The sequence below is a fragment of the Fringilla coelebs genome (genome assembly GCF_963513975.1).
Source record: "Fringilla coelebs genome assembly, chromosome: 8".
Classification (NCBI taxonomy): domain Eukaryota; kingdom Metazoa; phylum Chordata; class Aves; order Passeriformes; family Fringillidae; genus Fringilla; species Fringilla coelebs.
The window spans coordinates 26,373,324-26,400,662 of record NC_140066.1 but is presented as its reverse complement, the minus strand read 5'-3'; the positions used below and the strand labels follow the sequence as shown (position 1 = coordinate 26,400,662).

The 27,339-nt window shown below is 41.5% G+C and overlaps 1 protein-coding gene across 1 annotated transcript in view; it reads left to right on the top strand.

The window, feature by feature from the left end:
* Nucleotides 1–27,339, top strand: part of LOC311156398 (VPS10 domain-containing receptor SorCS1-like) — a gene marked incomplete at its 3' end in the record, with an annotated part of 256,332 nt that overhangs the window by 78,861 nt on the left and 150,132 nt on the right. Inside the window, exon 2 of the mRNA XM_084210272.1 lies at nucleotides 1,576–1,643. Within this exon, the coding sequence (XP_084066398.1) occupies nucleotides 1,576–1,643 (68 nt within the window). The remainder of the gene's footprint in view (nucleotides 1–1,575; nucleotides 1,644–27,339) is intronic.

Here is a 27,339-nt window from a genome sequence, read left to right as displayed (position 1 = left end):
ATTGTGGCTGCTGTGTGAGTTTCCCCAAGAGCTGCACATGACTTGTGTTCATGCAGATGGGAAATGCTTTGGGCAGCCTTTCTCCATGGTGGGAGTGATTTAGGAGCTGTGCTGTAGAAAGAAGTGTCAGAAAGAGGTGTCAGAGGTGTGTTCTGTGTTCTGTGTCCCACTCTTCCTGCTGTCTCCTGTGCTGCTCTGTGCATTGGAAGGAGATGATTACTATGTCCTGTTTCAGAGTGTGTAAGAGGTAGATGGGCTTTTGGCTTTGGAAAAGACAGTGGTGAGGTCTGTTCCTCCCCATGAGCAATTCTGTGCCCTGCTGGTGCCAGCTGGCACTGGGCTGATGGGCTCTGAACTTCCTGCAGCCCTCTGCTGCTCAGCCAAATTGGTTGAAGTTAACAATTTTATCAAGGGACCAGGGGGATTGTGTGTCTGTGAGCCTCATTTCTTAGGAACCCAGGCTGAAAATAAGAGGTGTATAGATCAGAGGTTTTGTCAGATAAGAGCTGGGTCTCTAATTTACTGGGGTTTTAATGGGATAGGGAGGAGGATAAGATGTACGGTGAGCTGGCAGGGAGACATGCAAAATAAGTTAGTAGCAATAATAATGGTCTGGTAGTTTGTCCCAAATGTAGATCTTGTTAAAGAAACCCATCATCTTGAAAGTCAGAAATAAGTCTTTAAAGACACTAACAAAAGAGCAGGCTGAAATCTTTTGCTGCAAATTCTTTTTGCTAAAATTGCTTTCCTCCTCTGGTAAGATAATTTTATTCTAGAAGTGCCTGCTTTGGCAGGAGGGAAAAACTCTTTATCAAAAGAGCTAATAAAAGTCATAAACTTGGAAACACTTCCATTCTGGCTAAACCTAAAACTTTTCAGTGAAGTTATAGAAACATTGGTTGTTAGAGATATTTGAAGGCCCACATTTCAACCTCTTTCTAAAAACAGTGTTATCACCAGCTATAGATCAGGTCAGCCGTGACTTTGTCTAGCCAGATGTTACAAAACTCCACGGATGGAGACTTTACAGATGTTCTGGATAGTCTGCCCAGGTGTTGAACTAAGACCCTTATTAAGATTTTTCCTGATGTCCAGGCAGTCCACTGGTGATCATTTGCTCGTGTAAAATCATCTGCTGCAACCAGAAAGTGTTTGACTGGAGATAGGCCAGTGGGTTATCTGTGCAGCACAGCTATGAAAAGGATCAGCAGGCTCAGTGTCTGTGAAACAGAGCAGAAAATAGTCACTATTTCTACTGCATGCAAGATCTCGTCTTGTGTCCTGAAACTCTGTCTAGATCTGAACTCATTCCCACTGCACTCTGCCTCCTGGGGTTAAGGGAAGAACCTGTTGCTGATGTCATGCAGAGGAACTGAACAAAAAAAAGGTCCAGAAAAGGGCTCAACATATATCTCTGCAAATTCTTTCCATGTCAGTTTAGGCAATTGCTTTTAACAATTCATTCAATTATGTTAAGCACCCATTAAAGCAATCCTAAGCCCTCCCTGGGGTCATTTCAGTTCTGTGAGATTGTAATTGTTTGAGACTAACCATGATTTCTTCTTTTGCCTTTAGGTGATACTAATTCTGACAAAGCTGTATGACTACAACCTGGGAAGCATCACAGAGAGCTCTCTTTGGAGGTATGGAGATAAATTGAGTTAATAATTACCACCTTACGTAAATAGGAAAAGCCTGATACAATTCTTTTATTGAATTTAATTGGATTTCTTTAAAAGTGCTGGAAGGTTTCTAGCTAAACTTTCTCTCACTCCTGTCCTTTCATACTCAAGGACAAAAAAGCTGAAGTCTCATTGTCTTGTTTCAGCCAGATAAGGTATTTCTCAGATATTCTGTCTTTTGATTTCCCCTTTCCCATCTTATTCAGATTGAAATCAACCACTTGGTTTACTTTTGGGACAATTGAACAGCCCAAAGTCTTTGTTTAGAATGAAGGATCTGGAGGCTGGTCTGCCCAAATGATCCTTATGAAAAGCCAGACTTGCTGAGGCTGAGGGAACACCTATGAGTGAGTGTTCAAGGTCTGTGGATTAGAACTGATGGGATTAGAAGTAGATAATTGGTTTTCACTTGTGTGAACTTGACTGCTGGACCAATTTATAGGGAATGTTTTGAGACTTTCATGATTTAAAAGCATATCATGCACTGTGTGAACCAAAGGGAAGAGCTGGGCCATGAACAATTTCTTAAGGCAGTCATTTGGACTCAATGTGAGCAGATGGTACGTGGTTTTATTTCCCTGAAAAATTAACCCAGGAGCTGTTTCATCTCTCATGTGTCCCTAGTACTACTTCCATGAGCTGAAAGGGTGGTTTTCTCATAGTTTCATCTGTGAAACTCTGGTGGGAAGTTTAGGAGTCTTCTATGCTGGTCACTGATGAAGGTGGACAGGCTGCTGGCAGCATAGAAGAAAGTTTTGGTAAAACATCTTGTCAGAATGAATTTGTTTTAATAAACTTATATAGGAAAGGGGTTCTCTATTGTAAGGGAGAATTTTGGGACAGATGTGGAACAAATAAAATTTTTGCTCAGAAGCTGAGTGGGTTTTAATAAAATTAGAGAGGAGGGAATTGGCAGGAAGTACAATCTGAACTCAGGCTTTACCCGCTGGCCTGAAAAAACAAAACTAAAACCAAACAGACTGAAACCTAAAGAAACACAGAACTTGTAGGATTTATTCTGAGCAGCAACAGGAATGCTCAAAAGTATGAGTATTTTGTAGGGTTTAAGAAATGGTTTTTCATACCTTTATGGGGGGTTATTCAGTCTTTTCATTTCATACACCTTGCTGCCCTGACTTTCTATTCCTTTGTCTTTAATATGGTATATGCACACCTAAAGGGTCTTTCAGGACTGCAACTTTGAAAATGTTTTTCTAGAGGGAGTTTGTGCTAGATTGTTTAATTTTTCAGTGATTTTGAAAAAGAATATTCATCAATATGAAAAAACATTTCCATTTTCTCTGACTACCCCAAGTGATTTTGCCATGAGAAGCGCTCATGTCTCCTTTGTCAGTCATTGCAGAAGTTATGGCATTTCAGCATGCAGGGGCACCTCCTTCCCCATTGCTGACAGTGCTGAAGATCTGCTTCTGTGATGCAGGATTGTGTTGAGGTACTATTTTCTGACTGAAACTAGGACAGCCACATCAGAGTGGAAAGCACAGTTCCTGATGAGGTGTGTGAATGCAGCACAAATCTGTGCTGATGGCCTTATGCTCCTTTCTGCTTCTGGTTTCTGTGGAGCATTCCACAATGGAATATAATTTGCCCTGATTAAGAAGGGAGGGACTGTGTGGCTGTCACTGGAGGATGTAACAGATAGCTGGGACCCCAGCAATGCTGCAGTCCTAGAGTGAGTGCAGGGCACTTTTCTTGACCTCACTTCTAATCTCAGAATGTGATTAACAACATAAAAATAGCATGATTGTTTCCACTAGTCTGGAATTCTATTACCAAAAACTGTCTGATGAAAAGTAAAAGAGTATTTTATGAAAAATAATTCTCAGTCTATTTAGCACCAGTAATTACACACTCTTGATCTTAGTATTCTATAAAATTAGCCTGATTCTAATTCTGGGATTTTACAGTTTCTTGATTCTTGTATGATCTTCCCCAAGAGTACATCAGCCAGTGGTAAGGAACAGGGATAAAAAACATCACTGCTATTCCTGTTTATTCTTCCCAATTTCTATGCCTGCTGTCTTCAGGTCTGCTTCTAAGACTACCAGATGTCAAAATATTAATTGGGGGAAGCATTCATTAGTCATTTATGTCTCTGGTACCTCTGGCAAGCAGAGCAGGAGAGGGACAAGAGGAGAAAAGAGGACTTGGAAGGAGATGGAAGGAGCTGTGCAGCTGCTTTGCAGGTCCCAGGGAGGCTCAAAGCTGAGGGTATGTGCAGCTCCCACATGATGTCCCCAAACAGGCTGGCACCAAGACCATATGAAAATGATTATCATGTCTGACCTTCCTTCTAGTATTATACTAGCATTCATTCTTAAGGTTTAAGTTTCCCTCAGCCTTCAGGGTAAGGTGTATGAGGAGCTGAATAATTTTCTTTTTGTTTTAGTATATACCAGATAATTAATATTGCATGAGCTCACCTTCTCAGTATCTTTTGGAGTGTGTTAAAAGTTTTAGTACCTGTGACATCTTAGAACAAGGAATTCCATAAATTATTTGAGGAACCACTTGTCTTACTTTGAACCCTTCAGCTTCCCTTGGCACATGTCACTTATCAGGACTTGATTGCATTTGTATGGCCAACCATCCAGAATCCCTGGGAAATGCTTTGGACTGGGGAATGCTGGAGAACCACAATCAATCCCCTTGTCTTTGCAGTGCTCTGTTATTTGTGGTTGGCCCTTAAGTGCTCATGGCTGCTCTGGAAGCTGCCAGTTCCCTTCCTTGGATTTTCCTCTCTCCTGTTACCTCAAGCAAGCCTGTGCTGGTCACACTGTGCTCTGAGTCTGGCTCTGCTGTTAGATCCCCCCTCACCATGCAGCCATGCCTTCAGATCCCTGGTAAATATGCCTGTGAAGATCTCAGGACAGCTTCTCTGTTCCTAATGTGATGGAAAGAAATGGCAAGGTGGGCATAGCTTACAATTCTGTGTACCTCAAAGAGGTTATTAACTGTGGCTCCTCCTGGCTGCTTAAGTGACATGTTAATTTAAATCTCCCTGCTTCTTTGAAAGGATAGAACAAAAATAGGTTTGAGAGAAGGGGTGAAACATATCTTGCAATTTATTTCATGCCTCTGGGTTTCATTCTGGGGAATGGAAGAGAACATCATCTCATGTCTGGTTTGCTTTCTGATATCAGGAGTTCTGTTTCTGAAGGATAGAGAGGTAAGGTAGTTCTGCAGGTACCCACAACTGAAGAGGAATCTGTCTGAAGAGGAATACAAAGGAATCTCACTTCTGCCTCCTGTGCTGAGTGCACTCTCCAAAGGTTGATGAGTGATGAGGGGCTGTGGAAGCATGTTACTGACACGAGTAATTTGTGCAATAGCTGGTTATAAGCACATCTGTCATTCCAAAGTGTATTTGGGCGATTGAAGCACTCTCACTGATGGGACTGTAACCACCTATAACCCACCTATGCCACTGCCTACAGGATATGAATCCATCCTCTTTATAAACACATTACTTCCTGCTAGGATTATGTTTCTTTATTTCTCAGCCAGTTTGCTATAGCTGGCTGCAGCACTAATGGATGGAGATCATCCTTCTAAAACTACTGACAAATTAAAAGGCCACTGGTGACAGACATGAAGGGATGAAATACAGTAAGAGAAGAGAGACAGGAAGAATCTGTATAATCTTCTAGATTGTTAAGTCTCTGTGTGCACTGAGCTCTGGATGGCAAGTGAGCTGCTGCTTCTCTAACATGATAAATGAAATTTTGCATCAGGCTGGGCCTGACTTTAATTATACTGTTATCCTCTCAGCAGACTTCTTCCACAGTTTTAGTTGAGAACTTTTTATTTACTTTTTGTTATTCTTTTTATAGAAGAGAAAGAAAATGGAGAAGGAAAGATTATCTGTCACTGAGCAATTAACTGAGTGTATTGGATTTATTTTTCTTCCTCCTGTAGATATCTCTCAAATCAAAAAGAGGATTAAGCTGTGAGAGTTAGGAGAAGATGTTTTTACCACTGGAGTAAGATAAGCTCAACTTTCAAATAAATAAAAATGTCAGAATTGTGTGCAGGGTATCCATGAGCTGTAGACAGCTGTGGGAGGACTAATCTTTTTCTGTTAGTGTAAATATGATGCTCTGGAAAGATGTGCATGAGCGACACTTTCCCTCAGGATCTTGAGAGGCTCTCGAGCCATGAGTGCTGCCATTCACCTCTTTGCCTTCTCACTGCTCTGTATTTGGTCAGAAATTTCCTGGAACTTTGTATAAAAATAACAGTAATTAAACTTTCCTTTTCAGCCAGAAATTAGGAAGATGTAGAGTTTGCTTAGTGTGAGAGTATTTTAAATCATAATCTGTTGCTGTGTTAGTTCTGGAAGCTACTGATGATAATCTTGGCACTACAACATTTTGCCTGAGCTCTGAACTCCCCAGTTCAGGAGTGATTATCACTTCCAACCTGCCCTTCACTGCTTCTAGTTTCTGCATTAAGGAAGCTTCAGCACAAATGCCATAAAGAAATCACAAGGATGCTGAAAAATACTTACGTGTCATGTAGACCTAGATTTAATTCTCCATGTGTAAAGCGAGGGTTGTTTATAGTTGCTATTTTTTTTTTTTTTAAATTCTTGGAAAGCTAAAAATTGATCGGTTTCTAGCTCTGTTTCTAGCTTTTACATGGCCTTTTTATTTAACCTTGAGCTGCTATTTTAACTCCTCCATCAATTTACTTATCCATTCCTTCCACCACCACCACTGCACATCATGCTGCAACTCTGTCCTTTCAAGAAGGGAATTTGGATTGGAATCCAGAGAAGAGTCAGAGTTGACCCCAGCTCTGTGACTGTAAATACTACAGGTGTTTTGAAGCCTCCCATGTTGATGTTTCTGCTGTTTCCTGGCTGCTTTCCCTCTCTGCAGATGAAAACTATAACCACCCAGAACTGCCTATGTGTTTGTGGATATTTTCTTCTCTGGACTTGAGAATTTTTGGAACAGGAGACTTGAAAGTTTGTCTGTATTTCCTTTATGGGGAATTTCTTGGTTTTGTCTGTTATTGTATTCATCCTCCTGAACCTTTTATGAAGGTTCATTACTTCTGTTTTGCAGATTGACTGTTTTCAACTCACATTTATCTTCTACCTGCTAAACCACACTAATAAGGTCATAATGTGTGGCTTAGTGACACAATGTGCTCTGCAACAGCAGATTAGGGTCTTTTAGTTGAAGTAGGAGGTAGGAGAAGCAAATACATATGAGAGGAACTGAAAAAGTGAGGGGAAGGAAAGTCTCATTAAGCACATTTTAGCCAGCAGTTTTGTGGGAAAAAGGAACTTGAAAAGGACTATTTGAAAGGCTTTTATCTATAAATACGGTGTCCCAGCTGCCCAGTGTAAGTCACTTCTCTTAAATGAATATCAGAGCTTGATAAATGCTGCTACATTATCTCCCATGGGCCTTTAGTGACATTGTAACAATGACATTTCCTTGTGTCTTTGGTTTAATCCTTTTTTCATTTTCTCCCTTGCAAACGGAGGAGCCTCTGGCTGGTCTGTGTATAGATGCTGGAGGGTTTCTGGGAGAGGGAAGAATGGGTTTGCACACTCAGCTATTCATGTAGGAAGCAGCAGCTTTTTATGGTTTGATCACAGTGGGAGATCTGCCTGCACTGCAAGTGGGCTGAGAACACGGATCTTTATGCCCTGTGTGTGGAGCTCAGTGCAGCCTTTTTCCTGAGTGTGGGGACGCTCTGTTCAGCCACCAGGACCCCATGGGACCCAACACTTTCTAGAGCGACCAATTTTTGTACCTAAGAGGGCTCATTTTACCCTGGTGACTCACAGTAACAAAAACTTCTAGCACAGTCAACTCTTCTGCTTGGCTGCCAAAGTTTCCTTGGGTGTTCTTTTTGTTATCAAAACCAGCTCCAATAAAGGTGAAGGGTGTGGAGGGGCAACTACCAACCAATCAAAAAAAATGCACCCAAAACCCCCCAAAATGACCTACCTAGGAAACAACCCTTGCGTTTTGTGGCATTTTGTGTGTTTGTCTAATAAATCTCATGTAAATTTTGCCTTGGCTTATCTTGAAGAGTCATATCCTGATATTATGAAGGATCAGATTCAGTTGAGGGTTTCGTGATGTGCTTCTCACTCCCTGGTCTGTGAGGATAAAATATTCAGCACTAATGATGATGTAAATTTATTAAGCCTATTAAAAATTTGTTCTCTGTTGCAGCCAGTCATGAAATGTAGGGGTGTTATCAAGTAAATCAGAAAGAATCCAAATCCATTTTCTGCATGAAAGAAACATGTAAATCAAGATAATGAATATTAATGCTGACATATATTAGCAATATACTGTAAATAACAAATGCACCGCATTCATGCCACTTAAAAGGCATACAGTGTTTCAACGTACCTTGTCATTCTTACTCTGCAAATTAGATGATGAACTTCCATATCTTCCATTTCCTAGGCTGTACCTGTTTGCTCAAATGATGCTGGTAAAACACAACAGAAATATCTCTGGTTCTGGTCCACAGGGTTCATCTGTCTGCTGTGGCTGTGTAATAACTGCAGACAAGCTAGAGTGGAGCCGATGTCTAGGGGGAAAGACAAACCACACAGTACTTACCAGTTCATGAACAGAAAGTAAAACACCCTTTGTGTTCTGGTATTTCCATTCCTGCCATATCTCTATGCAGTCATTTTGCAGAGCTGGGTAAAATTGTACTCATCTCTTCAGGGGGGTATATCCACTACCAATCACCAAAAAGAAAGAGTATAGGGAGAAAAAAGAAAGGGAGATACTTCAGTTGAAAGCATTATATACGCTTGAGATCTGAACTCTAAGGTTTTCAGATCCAGGTCCCAGATATTTTTGCATCTGCACCTCAGGAATTATCCAGGCAAACAGCCAAAGCTTATTGTTACTGCAGAAAGAGCCAGGCATATGTCATTAGATCTATCTTGGAGGATTTAGTGAAGCACCTGGAAAAGGTGTGCTGTAAAATTGTATATTTAAATATGTATCAATGTTATGTTTGTTGTGCAGCATACACTGATTGCCATTTACACTGAAACATAGTGGCTTGCTTGGAACTGACCTTTTTTTTTCCTGATTTCTCTAACCTACCAAATAATAATTGGTCAAAATGGAAAAGGACAAATCAAGCTCACAATTAATCAATTAGTGCCTTCAGTGATGGTAGCAAAGCTGGCTTTTGAGTGTGATCCTGGCAGCCCCTGTGCCAGTGGCTGGTGTGCTGGTGGGGTGAGGTTTGTGTCAAAGTAGGACATCAAGGCATGAGCAGTTTGGTAGGAAGGCACTGAGTCCTTTAGGAAGGCACAGAGTCCTTTAGGAAGGCACTGAGTCCTTTAGGAAGGCACTGAGTCCTTTAGGAAGGCTGAAGCTGCTGGTTGAGACTCAGATCTGAGTGTGCACAGAACTGTTGGTGGATACTGTGCAGGTGCCTGGACCAGCTAGGTCAAGGAAGGGTCACTTTGCCCTTGGCATCAGGATGCACCATTTGAGGGTCTGTGTGTACTCAGCACTGGGCAAGTTTGTCCTTGTGTGACAGGAACAACCTGGGGGAGACTCGGTTCCTGGTGAGCAAGGAATTAATTTGCAGCTCGAGTTCCCCTTATGTAGGAGGAGGCATGGGGGAATTCAGGAACTTTTCTCTCCTGGCTGGCAGCTCCCTGCTGCTGTTATGCCAAGTCATTTCACTGGTGAGATGCATTAAGAGGCAGAGAAGATGTATCCTCCTGATTATGAACATCACTTGTAATGTGCTCTGAACTGATACTGTGCTTTGCCAGTGGGAGGTAAAAAGCCATTTCTTTTCACCCATTTCCCCCTATTCCCCCAAATGAGTTTCTTCTGCAAGGAAGTTGTGAATTTCCCTAGCATCCATTGTAGTGTGTGCTGTGTACTTGGTTGTGAAGATAAAATCTCTTTTCAATGATTCTGCAATCTAGATAGGTGGGAGTATCTATGAGAGTTGCTGAGTTGAAAAGGAATAGAAATTCAGAAACACCACATGTATTGTGCATTAAATGACTTCATGAGGAGAGAGACTGATATCTGATCTTTCTCCAAGGCAGATTTTTTTGCAGAGTGTTGTTCATTCTACTAATGTACTTTTACTGTTGTATTTTATGGCTGTGTACATATCTGTGTAGGTGTTCCCATTAATTTTCTTCTGGTTTTCCTTCAAGCCTGAGCTGCTGGGGTTGGGTGGTTGCTCAGAATCTCAGCTTTTCTGTGGTAGGAGAAAGCCCCACTCCCTGGTTTTCACACAGTGAAGAGAGAATTGATTAACTTCAATTGCTGTACAGATGGGAAAGCCCAAACACAGACTCTTCACACTTAGTTCCTTAGAGCTTTTTTTCTTAATTGCTTGAAGTATCTTAGCTGTGAAGACAAATCAGGACAGGATGGAAGTGGGATAAAAATGCAGTGGGTTCCTGAATGAACTGAGCCTGTAGGTACCTCTTTGTCATACCAAAGGCTCTGGTCAGGCCAAGCAGAACCTTGGACCTGCTTTCCTGAAAACCAGCTGAATGCTGGCCATTGGCTTGTATGGTTACACTGTCCACCATTAAAAAAAAAAACCCAAACAGTTCTTTTACTGAACTTCCCTTAGTGTTTACTTTGGATAAAATTAGAGGTTTTTCCTCTTTTATAGTTGCAATGCTACAAAGATGCTCTCTCTTCTATGGCAGAACAAGAACAGATGAGACACCCCCTCAGAGTTAATGGGGAACTGTGTATTTCCTATATATTTAGAGGGAAACAAATCTGGGTAGAAAGGACACAGAGACTGAAGAGGTGGCAGATTCCTTGTCACTTATTAATAGTCAGGCCCAGCAGGCCCTGACTGCCTGTCTTGAGCTGCTGAGAGATTTTTGTTAAGCTGCTGGCTTTATAATCTGCGCAGCACTCAGCTGCCAGTCTGATGGGCCCTGTAACCTCTGGGGAGAAAGGGATGCAGTCAAAATCAGGCCAACATTGCCTTTTTGTATTTGAATAGAAAACCTTTTTCAAATAACCTGAAAGGGAAATAGGAGGCCAGAGCAACTGTCTGTTTAATTGCCCTTCTGTAATGCAGCGAGATAAAAGGAGTTTTTAGGCAGCTCTAAGCTCCCATTCTGCTTTACCAACAAGCCACTGTTTTCTTACTGATAGTTCGAGTGTTTACATTGTCAGCTCCAAAAGATCAATTTAGGAGGCTGAAACGACACATTTTTAGTGTCCTTTATTTCTCCAGTGTTTAGAGCTGTGGAATGAGAAGGACAGCTCTGAGTCCTGGCCTTCCTACATCCAGCTTTAGGCAAACCTCTTCAACGCTGTGTGTGTGGGTAATAAGGTTACCTGCCCGTCTACATGAGCTGAGCATTTTGTATTAAACTGGTTAGTAAAAATAGTCTTGGAAGAGTGAGAGTGGAGGAACCTACATAAACCTACAGTCTCTGTCCATGGCTGAAGCCTAACAGAGATTTGACCAATGCTTTACCAAGCCAGGTGTCTGATATATTCTCTTCCATTCCTAACAGAACCATGAGAAACTCTTGTATGTCTTTGCAGGCAGGGTGGATTGGCATCTTTGGGTCAATGTGTGATATTGTTCATTTGGATTTTGCCTGAACAAAAGGAGGCTAATCTCTGCAAAAGAATAAGAAATGAGAACCAAACCCATTCCTTTTAAACTCCTTCCAAGGGGTTTAAACACCACAGATATTTTATGACCATAGACTGTATGCCAATGCTGGGAAAAGCACTAGAGGTAGCAGCAACATGAAATTTTTATTTTCTTTATGAAGAGATAAAAAAAGCTTTTTTTTCCTAATTGTAACTTTTCAGTTCCTGCGTTCTCCTGTTTTCAGTGAGGTGAGGGGAGCAGAACTCTAGAGCCTTTCTTTTCCTCCTTACTCCATGGTGGGGCTGCCTAAGTGAAAGCAATGCCATTTTGTGGAGCAGGTAAGGATGTGAAGGTTTTGCACAGTTCTTCCTTAAAATGAGTTTTCCTTGCTGGAGTTTTCAAGAGGGAGTCTGATTTTTTTCCCTAGCCTGCCTCCAGCAGTGCCCAATAAATGACAGCTATTAGCAGCGTTAAACTTTCAATAAGAAACCTACTGCCTTTGAGATAACTTTTCTTTCTTGCACTGCTGCAGCAATCAGCTTATGCCCCAAAACATGAGCTTTGATGACTTGCCATATGACATTATTATCTAGTTAAAAATGTAAGTTATCTCAATTATAGACTGTTGGCCCTCTCCAGTGAGCACATCTGTGGCTTGCAGGGACTCTGACCTCCTTTGGCTGTGAGCAGTGTGCACTGACTACGGGCATTGTGGAAATATAATTTCTCTTCACTTCCCTGCCAATGCTCGATGTGCTCCCTGTTATGAGGCAGCATAAAATTTAGAGGCTGGTCACGGGGAAGGTAGTAAGAAAGAAACCCAGAGACCTCAGTAAATTTTCCTTCTAAGTGTTCCCTTTTCAAAGGTAAATGGTCTTATTCTTTGTAATCTCTCCCTGTATGTTAACAGCTTTCACAATGCTAACTCTTTTGTAAGAAAAGCACATTACAATCCCAGTCGACTTTATCTCTGCTAAGGGAGCCAAAGAAGGAAGAAGCCAATACTCTTTTTAAAATTTTTTTCTTTACACTCTACCAGCTACTCAGCACACATGTATTGTAAATTCAAGATGTGGATGTTACTCAAAGAAGCAACTGTGATGTCACAAGTGTTTTAATAGCCTATGATTTATTTCCCTAAGTGCTTTATTAAGATGATGCACAACAGCATTTGGAAGCCAAATGCTGCCTTAAGAGAGACTTGGAGGAGTTATTTTCAATCTCCTGACTTTTCCTCCTCAATAGAGTAATTTGTTTGATAGGAGCAAAAGGGCCCTGGATTCAGAACAGGGATTCTACTTCTTATTTAGTGTTTCTTTGTGCGTTAATCAGCCCAGTTTGTGATCTGAGAGAGCAGGAGTATGAATGAAGTTACTGTGATATGAGAGAGCTGCATGATTCAGGGAACAGGATACTGGCTGGGCTTTGGAGATTGGCGTTCTGTCGCTGTATGGGTTTGTGGCTGTTTGACAGTGAAATATTTGGCTAGGCATAATCAAGAATCAGCAAATTCATGAGAACCAGAAGTCATGTGCAAGGAATCCTCTCCTGGCAAGGTATTTCTAGTGACATTCAGGAAGGTTAGCTGTAGGTGCAGTGATATAGGGCCTCTTTGCCATTAGTCCAGTGATAAATCTGGTATAATTTCCAAGTTTTGAGACAGGTAAGGCAGTGAATCAAAATGAGACCTGAGGTAGTCACAGCGGGCAAATGGATGGCTTAGTGAGCTGAGATCACTTGAAAAAAAGTAATTCAGTTCAACAAAGAATAATACTAGGACAGGGGCTGAAGGCTGAACCTACAGGACTATGAAATATCTACTTAGAGCATGGAGAAAGACTGGACAGCGTGTAATGGGCTACAAACTGGACTTCATGTCCTACTGTAAAAAGACTGAAATGCATTGACCTAATCAATGACTCTATAAGCTAAGGAGCCAGGAGCTGAATGTTTGAAGAAATTAGAACGTTGAAATGTTTAAGATACTGACTTGGAATGTAAAGATTTTTAAGACAGCATACAAATTTCAATGAAACTCTTCCCAAAATGGGATTTCTGGGCAAAAGTTAAAGTGACTAACTGAAATGTCGATTTGAATTAAAGAATGGGCATAAAATTAAACAGACCAGAAACATTCTTCTAAGGTCATGGACACAGCAAATGCATAAAATTGCAACTGAACCAAGTTTGGTGTCTGTTTATTAGAATAGTGACTTGGGAAGTATAACAAAGGGAAGAAGCTATGAATGGTGGAATAAGGTGGCCAGATGATTATGCAGGATAGGTAAAGGATGACAAATACCGATGAGAGATGGGGAAGAAATCTGATTTTTGGAGCAAAGAGGATTAGACATGGTTTAGATGAGAAGGGTTGTGTGAGGACTCAGCCCTTCTGCTTGTAGAAGCTGGTGTTAATTCACTGAGCTGAGTCAAACAGCACCACTTCCCACAAGCTCCAGAAATTACTTCTGTCTGGTGATATAAAAGCAGCATCACCCTCCTTGTTAGGCTTTTCTCCTTACTATTGCTATTACTTTGATGGCTACTATTACCACTTAGCTTTTTAACATCCTTAAAAAGCAAAATAAACAGAAAAGGTGGGTGGAAATAGAGTTAGTGTAGCTGTAAAATCTATTCAATCTATGTCCCATTAGAAAATAATGGTCAGTATTGTAATAAGTATAAATTCATTCTTCAGGCCCTCTATTAGCGTAATTATGAAAACACTGGGCTTGGCAGTTGGCTTCTCCTACATTCAGTTGCTATTTTTTGTTTCAAAAGAAACATGCTGAGTGAATTGGTTTAGAAAGAAGATGTAATAAAGCTCTGAGTAAACAGAGCTTGTTAATTTGCAGAATTTCTATTGAAATTGCATGAACAGAACACGTATAGAGATATAATAGCCTCATTTATATTTGGGGATTATCTCTCATGCATAGTAACTCCTGAAATGCTGATCAGTGCTCTACAAAAAAGGGGAAAAAAGTGGTTTTCAGTTTGGTTTTGAAAAAAATGAAAGATCTAGAGTTTTTATGCAGAGAAGCTGCATGTTGCAATTTACCCCCAAACCAAATCCATAATCCAAGTGTCTCAGTTAACTGAGGGAATGTGTGAGGCTATTTACTCCCGTTATAATAACTATCACTCTAGCCTTTTTTATTATAAATAATTCCATCAAGTCATTAAGAATTGATCATTGAACAAGGGAGATCCCCTGCAGTTGTACTGAGGGATGTTTTGCATTGAACCAAGGATCCACTTGATCCAATATGTTCACGGTGAGCCTGCAGCAGGTAAAGATGACGAGGGTGTAAGAGCAAGGCCAAGCCACGTGTGTTACTTTTTTGGTGTAGCCTTTCAAATTATACTGACTTCTGCCTCTGCCACTTTTTAAATCACCAGACCTGTTTAGTGGAGGTATTTAGTAGCCCTTGGTGGGTGTATCTGTAAGGTTTATTTGTTTTTCTCAGAATGTATCCATCATTTGAACCCATCCGATATTTCAGTATCCAGGAAGATGGGCAGCTGCAAAGTACCCCGTGGTTGTTGGCCTCCCTCAGCTGCAGAAACCTGAATTAGTGCTTGAGAAGGAAGAGGCTTTTCTGTGCCTTTAGCCGGGCAGTTTCTTTTTCCTACACCTCTTTATATTTTTTTGAAATCTTACTCTGCGAGGAAGGCAAACTCACCCAGCTCTTTTTTATCTTCTAAATGAACTGGCCACTCAGCATGTTGGAGAGTGAAAGTGGCAAAGTAGTAAATGACATAAAATTTCACTTGTGTGCAGCCTTTAGGGCAAGGAGCTTCATATAGCAGCTGGAGAACAGAGTGTTCTTGAGTTCTATTGATTGCTCTTTAAACATACCTTTATCCTTTCAATGAATAAAGAAAGCAAAAAGGGAAACTTCAGAAAGCTCCATTCTGTAGTTAAGAAAATTCTTAACCTAAACTCATCCTGTTGTATGTTTGCATGATGCTGCTTACTAGAGAATGGAAGACTAAAGGAGTGATGGTTTTGGATGATCTTCTTTATTGCTTGCAGGCTGGACAGATTGTTGCTACCACCTCTTAAATATTTTTCTTTCCAGAGAAGTGGCAACAACCTTAACTCTTAAGACCCAGTTGCTTGGAAAGTGATGAAAAATATCAGTTACTCGTATTTAATTTGTGGGCCTGAACCTACAGAGGGGCATTATTGGCTTCTGAAAGAATTTGGTGGCTTCTCTGTCTTCTTCTGGTTGAACATGATGTAGAGAAATGAATCTAGCTTCAAGATAGAATGAGCCACTCCAAAAGCACCTGTAGAAATCTTGGTCAGAAAGGAAAAAGCAGATGAAATTAAAATTCTAGTTAGCTCTGTCTTCTCTGTTCTGAGAGTGAAATCTGAAAGGCAGCATTAGCTTCTGCAAGGTCTGGAAGTTCACCATCTGATGGGATGAGTCAGCCTCTACTGGCTGCAAAACAGCTCTTCACTGCTGGAAAGCTGGGGAGAAGGGCAATCATGTGGTTATTGTCAGCATTGTTCTCAGCAGCTGCAGGTCATGCCTTGCATGGGATGGTACCAACACTCACCCTGTCCATCTGCCCTTTTCTGCAGGAATTCCCCCTGTAACTTAAAGCCTGACCACTGACACCTGTGTTAGCAACTTTGGGGCTCTCTTTTTGGTGGTGAGCTTTTCCTTAATTTGGAAAACTTTACAGAGGGGCCATACCTCAGTTTGGCACATAGGAAAAGTACACACATGGTCAAAATCTGCCTGCATAATTCCATTCATTTTGGCACCCAGTTTATTTCTCATAAGAGCTGATCTCTTCCAGCTGCACCTAATGAGCTTAAATTCATCCAGGAAGGGGTAGAGGATGCTGAGTGAATCAGCAACATCTCAGATTCCTCAGAGCCTTAATTTACATCTGTATTTGCCCTACACTTGATAGTGATCATGTGCATGCCTTAACATCCCACTGGCTGTGCTCATCTTGTTCTCCCACATCCTCTTCCTTCCTTTCCTTTCTAAAATGTTACTTCTCTGGACTCCCTGCTTCTGATGTTTTCTTTGTTAGTTTTAAGAAGCTTTAAAGATGCTCTGAAAGCTAAGTAATATATTTATACTTTTTTCTAGAACATCACATGACAGTTCAGAACTTTCCTGAATGCAGATGTCATAAACATTTGTCTTCTCAATCACTAAAGCTCCAGCAGGCTTTTATGTAATTATATAGGGCAATTACACAGACTCTCCTGTAAACTATCATTAAGTCTCTGGAAAGGCTTCTGCAGATTTCAGTAAGCTTTAGGTCAGGCTCATTACATATCCAAAAAGACAGAAATTTTGTTGTCTGATTTGTTTTGTCTTTTCTCTACCGTCCATAAGAACACAAAATTCTTCTGAATCAGTATTTGTCTTTGGGCACCAACCAATAAGGTACCACCCTTGAACACAGCCCTTGCACTCTGGTTGTTCCAGCTGAATATCCTGGGATTTGGGTGGATGCAGCACATGGGTGAGCCCAGTGGAGTGTGGAAGTGCTGCTGGCACATCAGGCAGTGGCTCTCAAATTGCTGCCCTAATTCTTGGAGGAATTTACACCTTCTGGTGTTGGCGTCCTATTTCTAGGAGAGATTTGCAGTGTAAATAGGTGCTGAAGTTAATAACAGAGATTACTGAACTTAGAGGGCTCTATGAAGAATCAAACTCAGTTGCCTCAACAGTATGAACAGGGTTGTCATCCATGGAATCAGAGATGTTAAGGCAGAGGTAAATGTTAAGGAATAATTTGTCTGAGGATCAAATCAAAAAGATGGGGGTGGATAAGTTTGATCAATGGCTGTTGGCCTTGTTATGTGTTACAAAACAGGGAAAAAAGAACCAACAGATCCCACAGGAGCTGTTAGACTTTCCTGACCAAGCTCAGCTCCTGTTTCTCTGCAGCAGGGTGCCATGGCCTCTCCTGCTCTGTGGCTCTGTGGAGTGGGTGCAGGTGGTTGCCCTGCTTTGTAGGCACCAGCTGTGCCCAGTGTGTGCCTCTAACAGCGCCGTGCAGCTGTGGCAGAGACCTGTGGCAGACAAATTTCATCTGCTCAGATCATGAGCTGGCAATAGTCCTGCCAGAAGGGCCAAGCTTGCTGCTCCTGATTTACAGAACTCACAGGACAGTGTGTTCAGAACCTCAGCTGTATCTGAAAATATCCCCCTGTGATGTCTAACAAAAAAAAAAAAAAAAAAAAAAAAAAAAGGATAAACTGCCAAAACTGCCAAGAGGTCCAGATTCTTTGAAGGAGCAGGGCTGGCAGCATAACTCTTCTACAGACAGAGTCCTGCAAAAATGAGGTGGTTGCACTCAAGGAGCTGGACTTACCAGCCTGTAAATTGGACAGGATGTGTCAGCACTGTCAGCTGAGCTAATGCCCAGTGGTACAGTAAGGAAGATCCACTGTTGCTGTTGCCTTTCTGTCAGAGTCATAGAGCAGACAAGTAATAATGTCTTCATTCAGTATAAAAAGACTGTTCCATTAATTGAAATAATAGACTAGGACTGGGTTTGTCTGGAGGTGGAGAACAGAGATCTAGACCCAGTCCTCAGGCAGGGGTAGATGTGATTAACTTACTGTTTGTGTTCCAGTGCTGTCATTTGCTGCACTCTAGGCTGACTGGCTGGGATTAATTTATGATGCTTTCTTACTGGTGCTTCCCCTAAAGTAGACTACTGCTCCATTGCCCATCAGCACTGCAGATCAGATGATCTATCAATTGCCACAAGAATCACTTCCTGTGTGTTTTACCTGATTTCACTCCTGATTCTCTAAAACAAACTTTACTTTTAGCTGCTGCTTCATCTCCTGCATCTTTTTTGCTCTGTCAGCCAAAGACTTCTCTTCCAGCAGGTCCCAAAGGTGTGCTTTCTTAATTCCCTGGTAAATTTTGAAATGATTCCCCAGCTGGTACCAATCACTGGGCTGAATGTAGGTGTGCTGATTAGCTGCTGTGACAACTCTGTCTAATTAGCTGAGTTGGTTTCTCCTCCTCAGAGTACCCAAAGGAGATGTTTGGTTCAAGGTTTTATTAAGGTGAGCTAGGAGTTAATAATTATGCACAAAGGGTTGAAGACTGATCAGCCTCTGATCTAGCTCAACAGCCTTAATTAATGGAGTCAGTAAAAGCCTCATGTTTCAGGAGTGGCAGTACAATCACTAGAGCTGTCCACTTGCCCCTCTCTGTTTCCCTGTAGAATAAGATTCCTTTACCTGCTCACCTTTGCACAGCCCTCAGAAAATACATTTGAGCTTGATCAGTTCATGCTCAGACAAAAAAAGTGACAACAGGTATTTTACCTTGGCTGTTCATTTTTTTCTTGGATAGTTGAGCAACATCCTATTTGGGAATAGAGGCTTCAGTTAAATGTCTCCTTTCTTGGGAATAGAAACTCAATAAAGAACTGGAATTTAATCCACAGAAAATTCCCAAGGAACTGGAATGTGAAAGTGGGACTACAAGTGTTTCACAGTGCCAAGATTAGCCTTATCTCCACTCCCTGGCCAATAAGAACTCCCAGCACTGGTGGTTCCATCTGTTATGCAGGATGTGTTTGGTTTTGTTCCTGAGCCAGGGCCTAAATGCAGTTGGTGTTCTTCCATGCTTTTCAACAAGGCTGAAGAAATTTGGTAACATATGCTCTTTTCTTTTGGTGTCTGTACACCACTGGGATGAAAAGTGTGTCTGGCATATGCAAAGGTAGAAGAGTTCAGGGTGGATTTCTTTTTTTTGGTAGCAAGGGGTTCAGTGTCTGGTGTTGCCACAAGGAATTTTAGAGTGTGCAGTTTTTCTCCCACCCTCAGCTTCCCCCTTCTACTGTTCTGCATCAGTGGCCAAGCATCCAAGCCAGCCTTGGAACACCAGTATTCTTTTCTGGCTACCTGTTTACAGGGTTTGGGATTGTTCGTCCCCCTTGGATGCCTTACTGATGGATTTTCTGGGTGGTTTGAACTGGTTTGGGTTGTAGCACATTTCTTCTGCAGACACAATTGCTTCCCCTCCTGCAGGTTAAAGCCCTTCCTCTACCTCATTCTGTCAATGTCCCTTAATGGCCCTTAAGGGCCATTTAAGAGGTAGCTTTTCCTCAGCCAAGTTTTCTTGCTTCCTCCATTCTCTTCAGGAGCAGCTTCTCCCATCTACCTCATCTTTTACACCACTCTGAAATATCCTGTATAAAAACTGTCGGCAGATCAGGAATCCAATAAAACATAGTTTTTTAACTGTTAATAACTTCAGGACTTTTCCCATTAAGTTGTAACATGAAGTAAGATGCTAAATAAAATCAAAGGATTTTATTTCATTCTTTTCAACAGTTCTGCTCTACTCTCGTAAATAAAACATTCTCAGGAAAAAAACCCACTTATTTTAATATATTCTCACACTGCCACCCAGGCTGAGTTCCTTGACTCTCAGCAGCCTCACACAGTGTTGATAACTTCATGGGACCACTGCTGTCTGTGGATGAGTCAGCTTTCCATTTGCACAATGGCTTTAGTTTTTCTTGCAAACACACATTTCTCCTAAAAAACTCTGGCTTACTTTCTGTCTGAGGTTTGTCATGGTCCTCCCTCAGAGCCACAGTTGTCTCCATTGCTGTGAGAATCCCTGTCACATTCAAACACTGTTTACAATCACCTGACATAACTGGTTCTAGGTGCAAGGGCTTTCCTTGCAGAACACCCTCTTTTCACATTTTATTTGCTCATTGTCTGTAATGAAGTTAAAAGAGCCAATCCAGTCTCAGCTGCACCCTATATCTGATTTTTCTTGCTGATAGTTGAGATTATCCAGGTTATTCCTTTTTCTTCCCTCTTTTGAACCAGTAAATTTTGCTACGCTGGAAATGTGCAGAATTTCATTTTTGTTTTAATGAACTGCTGCTGGGAGAGTCTTTCCCTTTTTGAACCCAATCACTTTGTCAGCTTGATTAGTCAAATTGCTGGTGAATCTATTACTCTTCTCCATAATCATGAGTGTGGTTGCATTATTAAACATCTTTCTCTGTCCTACACACAAGCAGAGTTCAAAGGGGTGAAGGAGAGCACTACCCCGTAATAATTAGTAGTACAGTGGCTGAGAGAGCTCTCTTCAGATGGAGGATGCTCCTCAATTGAAATGTTATATTATTTGAGACTGGCTGCATCTCAGAGTTTGCCTTGCTGTACAGGAGGATTTGCTTGGAGCTAATTTTGGTGTATTGGTGGTTGCTGCAGTAACAGCCCCAGCTGTTGTTCCTGTGCTTAGACAGCTACAGATGCATCAGTGCTTTTGCTGACTGTTCTGCTGAGTGCTGTCCTCTCTTTCTGACAAAACCTGGACCTCTCACATCCCAGAACTAAAAATAATCTTCTCCTTCCGATGATCTGCAAGGAAATTCCTTTCAGGAAAAGGTTTGCTTTGGCAGGTTGGCATTTTCCAAAGTGAAAACGTGTCTGAAGCATTTCCAAGTGCAAATGACCCTGCAAATGACTGAATTAAATTTCAAATTTCACTTTTATCCCTGAATTTTCAAACACTCTGTCTGTGTGTATGTGGCTTTGTTTTTTGTTCTATTGTGGTTTTATTGGGTTTTGTTACTTTTGTTGGGTTTGTTAGTTTTTTTCTTTCCCCAACCACTCTTTCTAGGCAGAAGCACAAACCTGTGAAGTAATGAAGATTGTTCAGGAAGTGTGACAGCACAAATGTCAAAAGTACTCTTGGAGGCTTCTCCAGAGCTCCTGAAGAACTTGGGAGTTGTCAGGGGAAATTTGCGCCATGATGAACTTACTTAGCTGTCTGGACAAACAGAATTTCTGTTTTATGAAGAATTTTGCATTTTTGAAACTAGTAAAACTTGATAGTAAAATAGCCTATGAAACCTGTCACTAAATGGATGATGTCATTCAGCCAGGTACTAGAAAGGTTGGACAGTTCCCTGGAGGATGTTTTGATTTTATTCAGAAACTGTCACCTGATGGAGAACATCCTTAGGGAAAATTTATTTTCAATGAAAAATATCTACTAGGACATATTACATTCTTGTCTGGGTGCCCCAGGAACAGGAGGTTACAGGCTCTGCTTTACTGCTGACAGTGAAAGGCTCATCAGCAATGTGGGGCACCACAAGATCTGATCTCACTGTGTTCTCTAGAGGTTCTGGTTCAAGGATTCACATGCTACAAGCACAGGCTTATTTCTTGGCTTTCATTTGTGATGATTCCAGCTGTCACCAGCTGCAGTGTGCATGGCATTGGGCTGCTGCAGAGAGTGTCACAGACAGCATTACAGGTATTGCCTTTCTGCTTACTGTGCTGCTCCCCTGGAAAGCCCAAATGTCAGTGGCAGGCACAGGAACAATAACAAATCCTCGTGGGGTGCACACCCAATAACCCCTCTCTCACACAGAAAGCTGCTCCCACTGCATTCCTGGTGCTGCAGCAATTAGAAATAAGAAATCTGACTTGTCAGGGGCTTGGCCAAACCGTCCCAGCTCTGCCTTCCCTACTTTCTGTGGGATGGTCTGGCCCCACATCTCGAACAGTGGGGCCTGAATATTTCAGTTTTCCCACGTGTCTGAGCAGTCCTTGGGCTTGCTGTGTGGGGAGGCATCAGTGAACCTTCTCCCTTGGGTGCCTGTCACTTTTCTCTTTTGCTTGACATGCCTCTCTTGAAGCCAGCCTGGAAAGTGTTTGCAGTTGAAGCAAGTGGAGCAAATTCTAATTTGTCTGGAATGGGCCCTCCTGTTAAATGTTAAACTGACCTTTTCAAGAGAAATTTACTTGATAGTTCTAAGTGAAGCCCTGCTTTAAGCTAAACCTGTCACTACAACATGATTAAAATCACTTAAATGTACATCAGTTGCACATATTATTAATGGAAATTGAAATCAGCCTAAATGGTAACCATAAATTTTAAAACAGGGGGAGGAGGATGGAGGCAGAAAAACCCATACATGATGTGAAGGTTAAGGTGCCTTATTCACCCAAAAATTAGATAAGCTGAACAGGGAACTTTATTCTGAAGCAGTGAAAAATCACTGATGTTTTTTTCATGTATTTACAGTCCTCCAGTTCTCATCTATTGAAAAGGGAATTTCAGTGCATTTTAGGCAGGAATTTGACGTGTGAAGACATAGAAGGATTGGTCACAGTTGTCTGGTCTCGTTTCACCTGCCACAGGACCTTTACCCAAAAAATGATTACATTTCTGGGGGTGTGACAGGTGAAGGTGTGTGTGTGGATAGTGCTGGGAGGGGAGCTGGGGCATCCCTGTGATCCAGGAATGTCTGCTCCCACTTGAACTGCACATTTAAAATCTTGCACCTGTTCTTGCCTCCTTCCCTTCCCCAAACACAGCTCCAGTGTTTGGAGGCACAGCTCCAGCGTTTGGCTACCGTAGCACTGGTACTTAAAGTGTCTGCTCTAATTGGGCAACAATAAATCAAAACTGAATTGAAGACCTTCCACTTACAGTCATTTTTCAGCGACTTTCTATCACACAGCAGGATAGGACTTGGCAACCATCTCCCAGAGAATTGTCCAGGGACTTATGAAGGTCCTTTTTGAGGGTATAATCTTTATGTAGTTTTGTGACCTTTGTCATTCCAAGTGCAAATTGAACCTTTTGTAATTAATAACTCTTTACTACCTACCTTGGCTTTCACACAGGTGAAATTAGCGTGGCTTTTTCCAGCTGTTTTGGGACATGGGGGTTTGTAGGGCTTTTGTGGTCAAGTGTGGAATTTGGTTAGCAAAGCTGTAATTTTTTGAGCATGTTAGAAGACACACCTTTATTAAGGGCGTTGGTGGTGGCTGAGGATGACAGGTCTGTTATAAGAAGGTGGAAAGAATTTTCAGGTACTTGGCTGAGCTCCTGTTGGTAGCATTATTTTAATGTCTAGATTGTATAATTAATGTCTTTATACACCCACATCTTTGGAAAAACCTTCCTTATCATTTTAATTCCAAATAAATTAGAAACAGATGGCTTTTGGGGTAAAGAAGTCTTCTGGTCAATTTTGGTTTTAGGTTGTGGGTTGTGAGTAGCGGATGAATATGGCCCATCAGTAAGGATCTTAGTGTCAGGGACTCTTTAAAGATGTTTCAGTCTGCAGTCCTTATATTCTCACAAACAGAAAACTTCTTTAAAATAAGATGTTGCAATGCAGGGCAAAATAGTAACCTGATCTTGTGCGAGAGACGTTTCTTATATGGAATTTACTGCCAAGCTTTAACTTACTTTTATCCTTTAACTTACTTTTATCTTCTACCACTAACATAAAAGCAAATCCCATTTTATCTGTAGCTGGTGCTGACTTAAAGATGACTTTCAAAATCAAAGAACCCAAAGAGCTGAGCTCATTTCTAGGCTGTCAGCCTGCAATTCCTCTCTGCCCAGATGCCAGTGTATCAGTTTGCTAATAGACTGTTTGAACACCTCACCTTGACCACAGCTTGCTCTGTTCTTAACACACAGCACAAGCTCCTGACCATTTTTCCTGCAGAGTGATAGGGAGCAGGCATTCTCTGCAGGCCTGCAAAACAGTATTAATCTTCTGCTGTGTACTTTCATTTCATTTCCTGTAAAAATCCATCTTCTGCTACCGGAGTTGACCTAAGGTTAGATGTCAGAGGAACAAATTGCTGTCACCTGCTCCATACCCCAAGAGCAGCTATAAATAGCATGCTTTATAACCTCACTGATCCTTGAGATACATAGTGATAAATATTCTTCTACCAACCAAGAGGAAAAAAAGTAAAGCTGCGTGGCTCTGGGTGTTGTCTATTATTTGCAGTTGGCACAAATGGTAGAGCTGCATCACTCAAATTGCTTTAAAAAGAAAAACAGTAACACTCATTGTATTTGTCTGCTTAAAAGCATTAATTAGTGATTCTTGAGTAGAGTAGTCCAGTAGCACAGCTTTTACATCCAGCAACAACAAATTCTTTCTTAGGTACTGTGGTGTGCTGAGTTGAGCTAGCAGCTCAGTGTGTTCACTGCTTGGACACAGAGAATGAATTGAAAACCTTTCCAGGAGAACAATTTTCTTCTGGGAAATGCGGCATTATTCAGATAAATCTTCTGCAATATTTTAAAAATGAAATTTTGACAGAAAATGTATGAATAATCTGAAAATGTGTTTCATTTTGATTTTTCTCCTTGTTTCATTGGAGCTTTTTTTCCTGGAGGGTGACAGCCAGACTGTGTTATAAAATATTCCGTTGAACGGATAATGATAACACTGGTACAAGTGAAATGAAACACTCTGAATTACTATTTTTTAAATTTAATCTCTTTCCCTCCTGTATTCTTGCTCCATCAGTTTTTGGGAATAATGATATTTTAAAGCAAGGCAAAAAAAAAAAAAATTAGTATTGGCTAAGGGATTGCATCTTCCCACTAACTTTAGTATGAATTAATGCATGAAGCACATTTTTAGCTGGTTTTAAAATGCTACTGGTCCTTGAGAGTTACTCCATTATAACAACTAAGGGGCTTGGACAGTGATTTTGACAATAATGTCTTGGGCTGTCTGGATCTTTTAAGCTTTCTAGCTGTTGATTTGCACTGGCAGGATAGAATGAAGATTGCATATTGTGTTGCAAATGCCTGGATGGTGCTAGCCAGAAAACCTTTTCTCTGGCTTTTAGTGTATACCCTGCAGAAGACCTGCAATGCATTTATGGCACAGTAAAACTGCTGCTTACTCTTAATTGGAGGTGGGATAAAGTGGCTTTCTGGGTGTATAATGTGGCTGTGGATGCTAAGGCAGCTCTGCTGATCAAGTGTATCAAACTTTCTAACTGAGCTCAGCCTGCTGTGAGCGTTTTTTTACTGAAGCTGCAATGACCTCAGTGTTATGATGGGGTGGGAAGTGTAGGACGTGGATGGTTGTCTCATCTCCCTGATTAATGGAAAAGCTTCCTGTTGCTCTGCCCTCGAGCTACAAAATCCATTAACCACCCCTTGGGGTGCCTGAAATTTATTCTGGCCATTACCATCAATTAGAAAGTTAATAGCATGATGATTGCTGGGCTCCAGTCCCTGCTATTTGTGTGATTTACACCAGACTGGGGTGAAAATGGGAAGAATCAACACTCAAGGAACCACTTTATGAGCAAGAATTTGGCATTAAGGGTATGCTGATGTCAGTATGCCCCTGTAAACATATGGCAAGAAAAATCATAAGTCATTCTCAAATCCTAATTTTAAAGGCAGCTTTTGATTTAAACATATGGAAGAATGACTTTAATATCCAGCACAGCTAGGCTGAGATTTGTTTTGTAGATGACCATAAGCCTTGAGAGAAGCTGGGCCTGTGGGAATGGCTGCATTCTGAGTTGCAGTGTTGAAGAGTTTTCACCCCCTGATGAAGGAAGGGCAGTGATTTGCACCCTACCCTACTTGCTTGTTTTGACAAATGAATCAGGTGGACAACATCTTTCAGACTGGTGCTCTTCCACTTATATTCCACTGATCCCCCAAAATTCCCTTAAGGTAGTGGGCAAAGAACCTGTTATCAGTAAACTTTCATTCCTTTCTTCGGGGTCTCGCACTGAAAATAATGTTGTAATGGCAAATGGAAAAGTGTTGAAAACCACTACGATGGGCTTAGGGACAGAGAAAAGCCTTGGATCATACACACCATCAGATGAATGAGCATCAAAAACCTGCCAGCTTTTGGTATGTATTTGGTATTATATTTTTGGTACATATTAATCAGCTGCCAAAAATTAGTGGAGTTACATCCAGATGCTGTGGCAGAAAATGACTCACAAGAAGAGCAGGAGGGATGGCTCTGATGTTTCAGCCAGAGCATCACTGGAGCCAGCCTCTCGAGCCTTTCACTCAGAGGGTCAAGTGGAGGTCTTGCTTTGATGGCTGCTCCTTTGTTTCTCACTGCTGGCTTTCACCCAGCCCTGGATTGGAGCAGCTAAAGGGGTTGTGATTGCCAGCCTCCCTACCCTGCTCTTGACTTCTGCTGCTTCACTCAGTGAGGGACTGGAGATGAGTTTTGAAGCCACAGGGAGGTGAGAAGCTGAGAGAGAGTTTGAGGGGGAAAGTTCTGGAAACTCACCCTCTCTGCTGCTCAGGCAAGGGAGAGGAAACACGCAGCTCCTTCCCCATACTCATGGCTAATGCCAGCCTCACCAGCTGGGAGTCTGGTAACCAGGCAAAATAGGTGGTAACTCCACAGGTATTTTAACAAGGTCCTCTGCTCTTGACATCCTATCCACTTTTCCAGAGCTAATCATGCAAGTGGTCCCTCAGCACAGCAGAGAGGGGTTCCAGAATGTAGCTGACCCCCAAAATGGGGTTGCCCATAGCAAACAGTGAATTTACAGTCCACTCCTCTGAAACAGTGCCTTGGAAGCACTTCCACAACAGAGCCCAGTCAGTTCTCAGTGCGTTATTTTTCAAACAAAAGCTCAGTAATTGTGCACTTGAAATAAAAATCTTCATGTCTTGCATTCTGACAGCAAAGATCCTTCTGATTTCCTGGAAGCAATTGCTTCCAAGCAAGGGTGAATTGATCATTGAAGCTCTCCAGTTCCATGTTTGTGATGGTGCACCTACACAGTAATTAGTTTGGATTTACATGAGATTATGACCAGGATCTGATCTCTGATCAGCAGGCAGAGAAGTGGGGAATCTGAATAAGGATTTTATCAACTGCCAGAATCTTCTGTTCTTAGCCTGCTGACATGAGAGAGCATTACACTGTGCAGTTAAAGGGGGTTTAGTGATCTAACAAGATGAGACGGACATCTAAAATTAGAGAAGCTGTAAAAGGGAGGAGGGGAAAAGTGCATCATTCCCATCTAATCCAAATTTGATCTTTTTCAGGCTAAAATATTTGATGTTGCTCTTTTCTTTGGGTATCCAACCTTTATGCAGCAATGTCTCTGAAGCCTGAAGATAAAAAGCCCTTCTCCACAATAGAGTGGAATGTTACTTCAGCTATAAAAGGCAGTGGCACCAGAAACTGATGTTTAAAAAGTTGTTTAATGACATCTTAC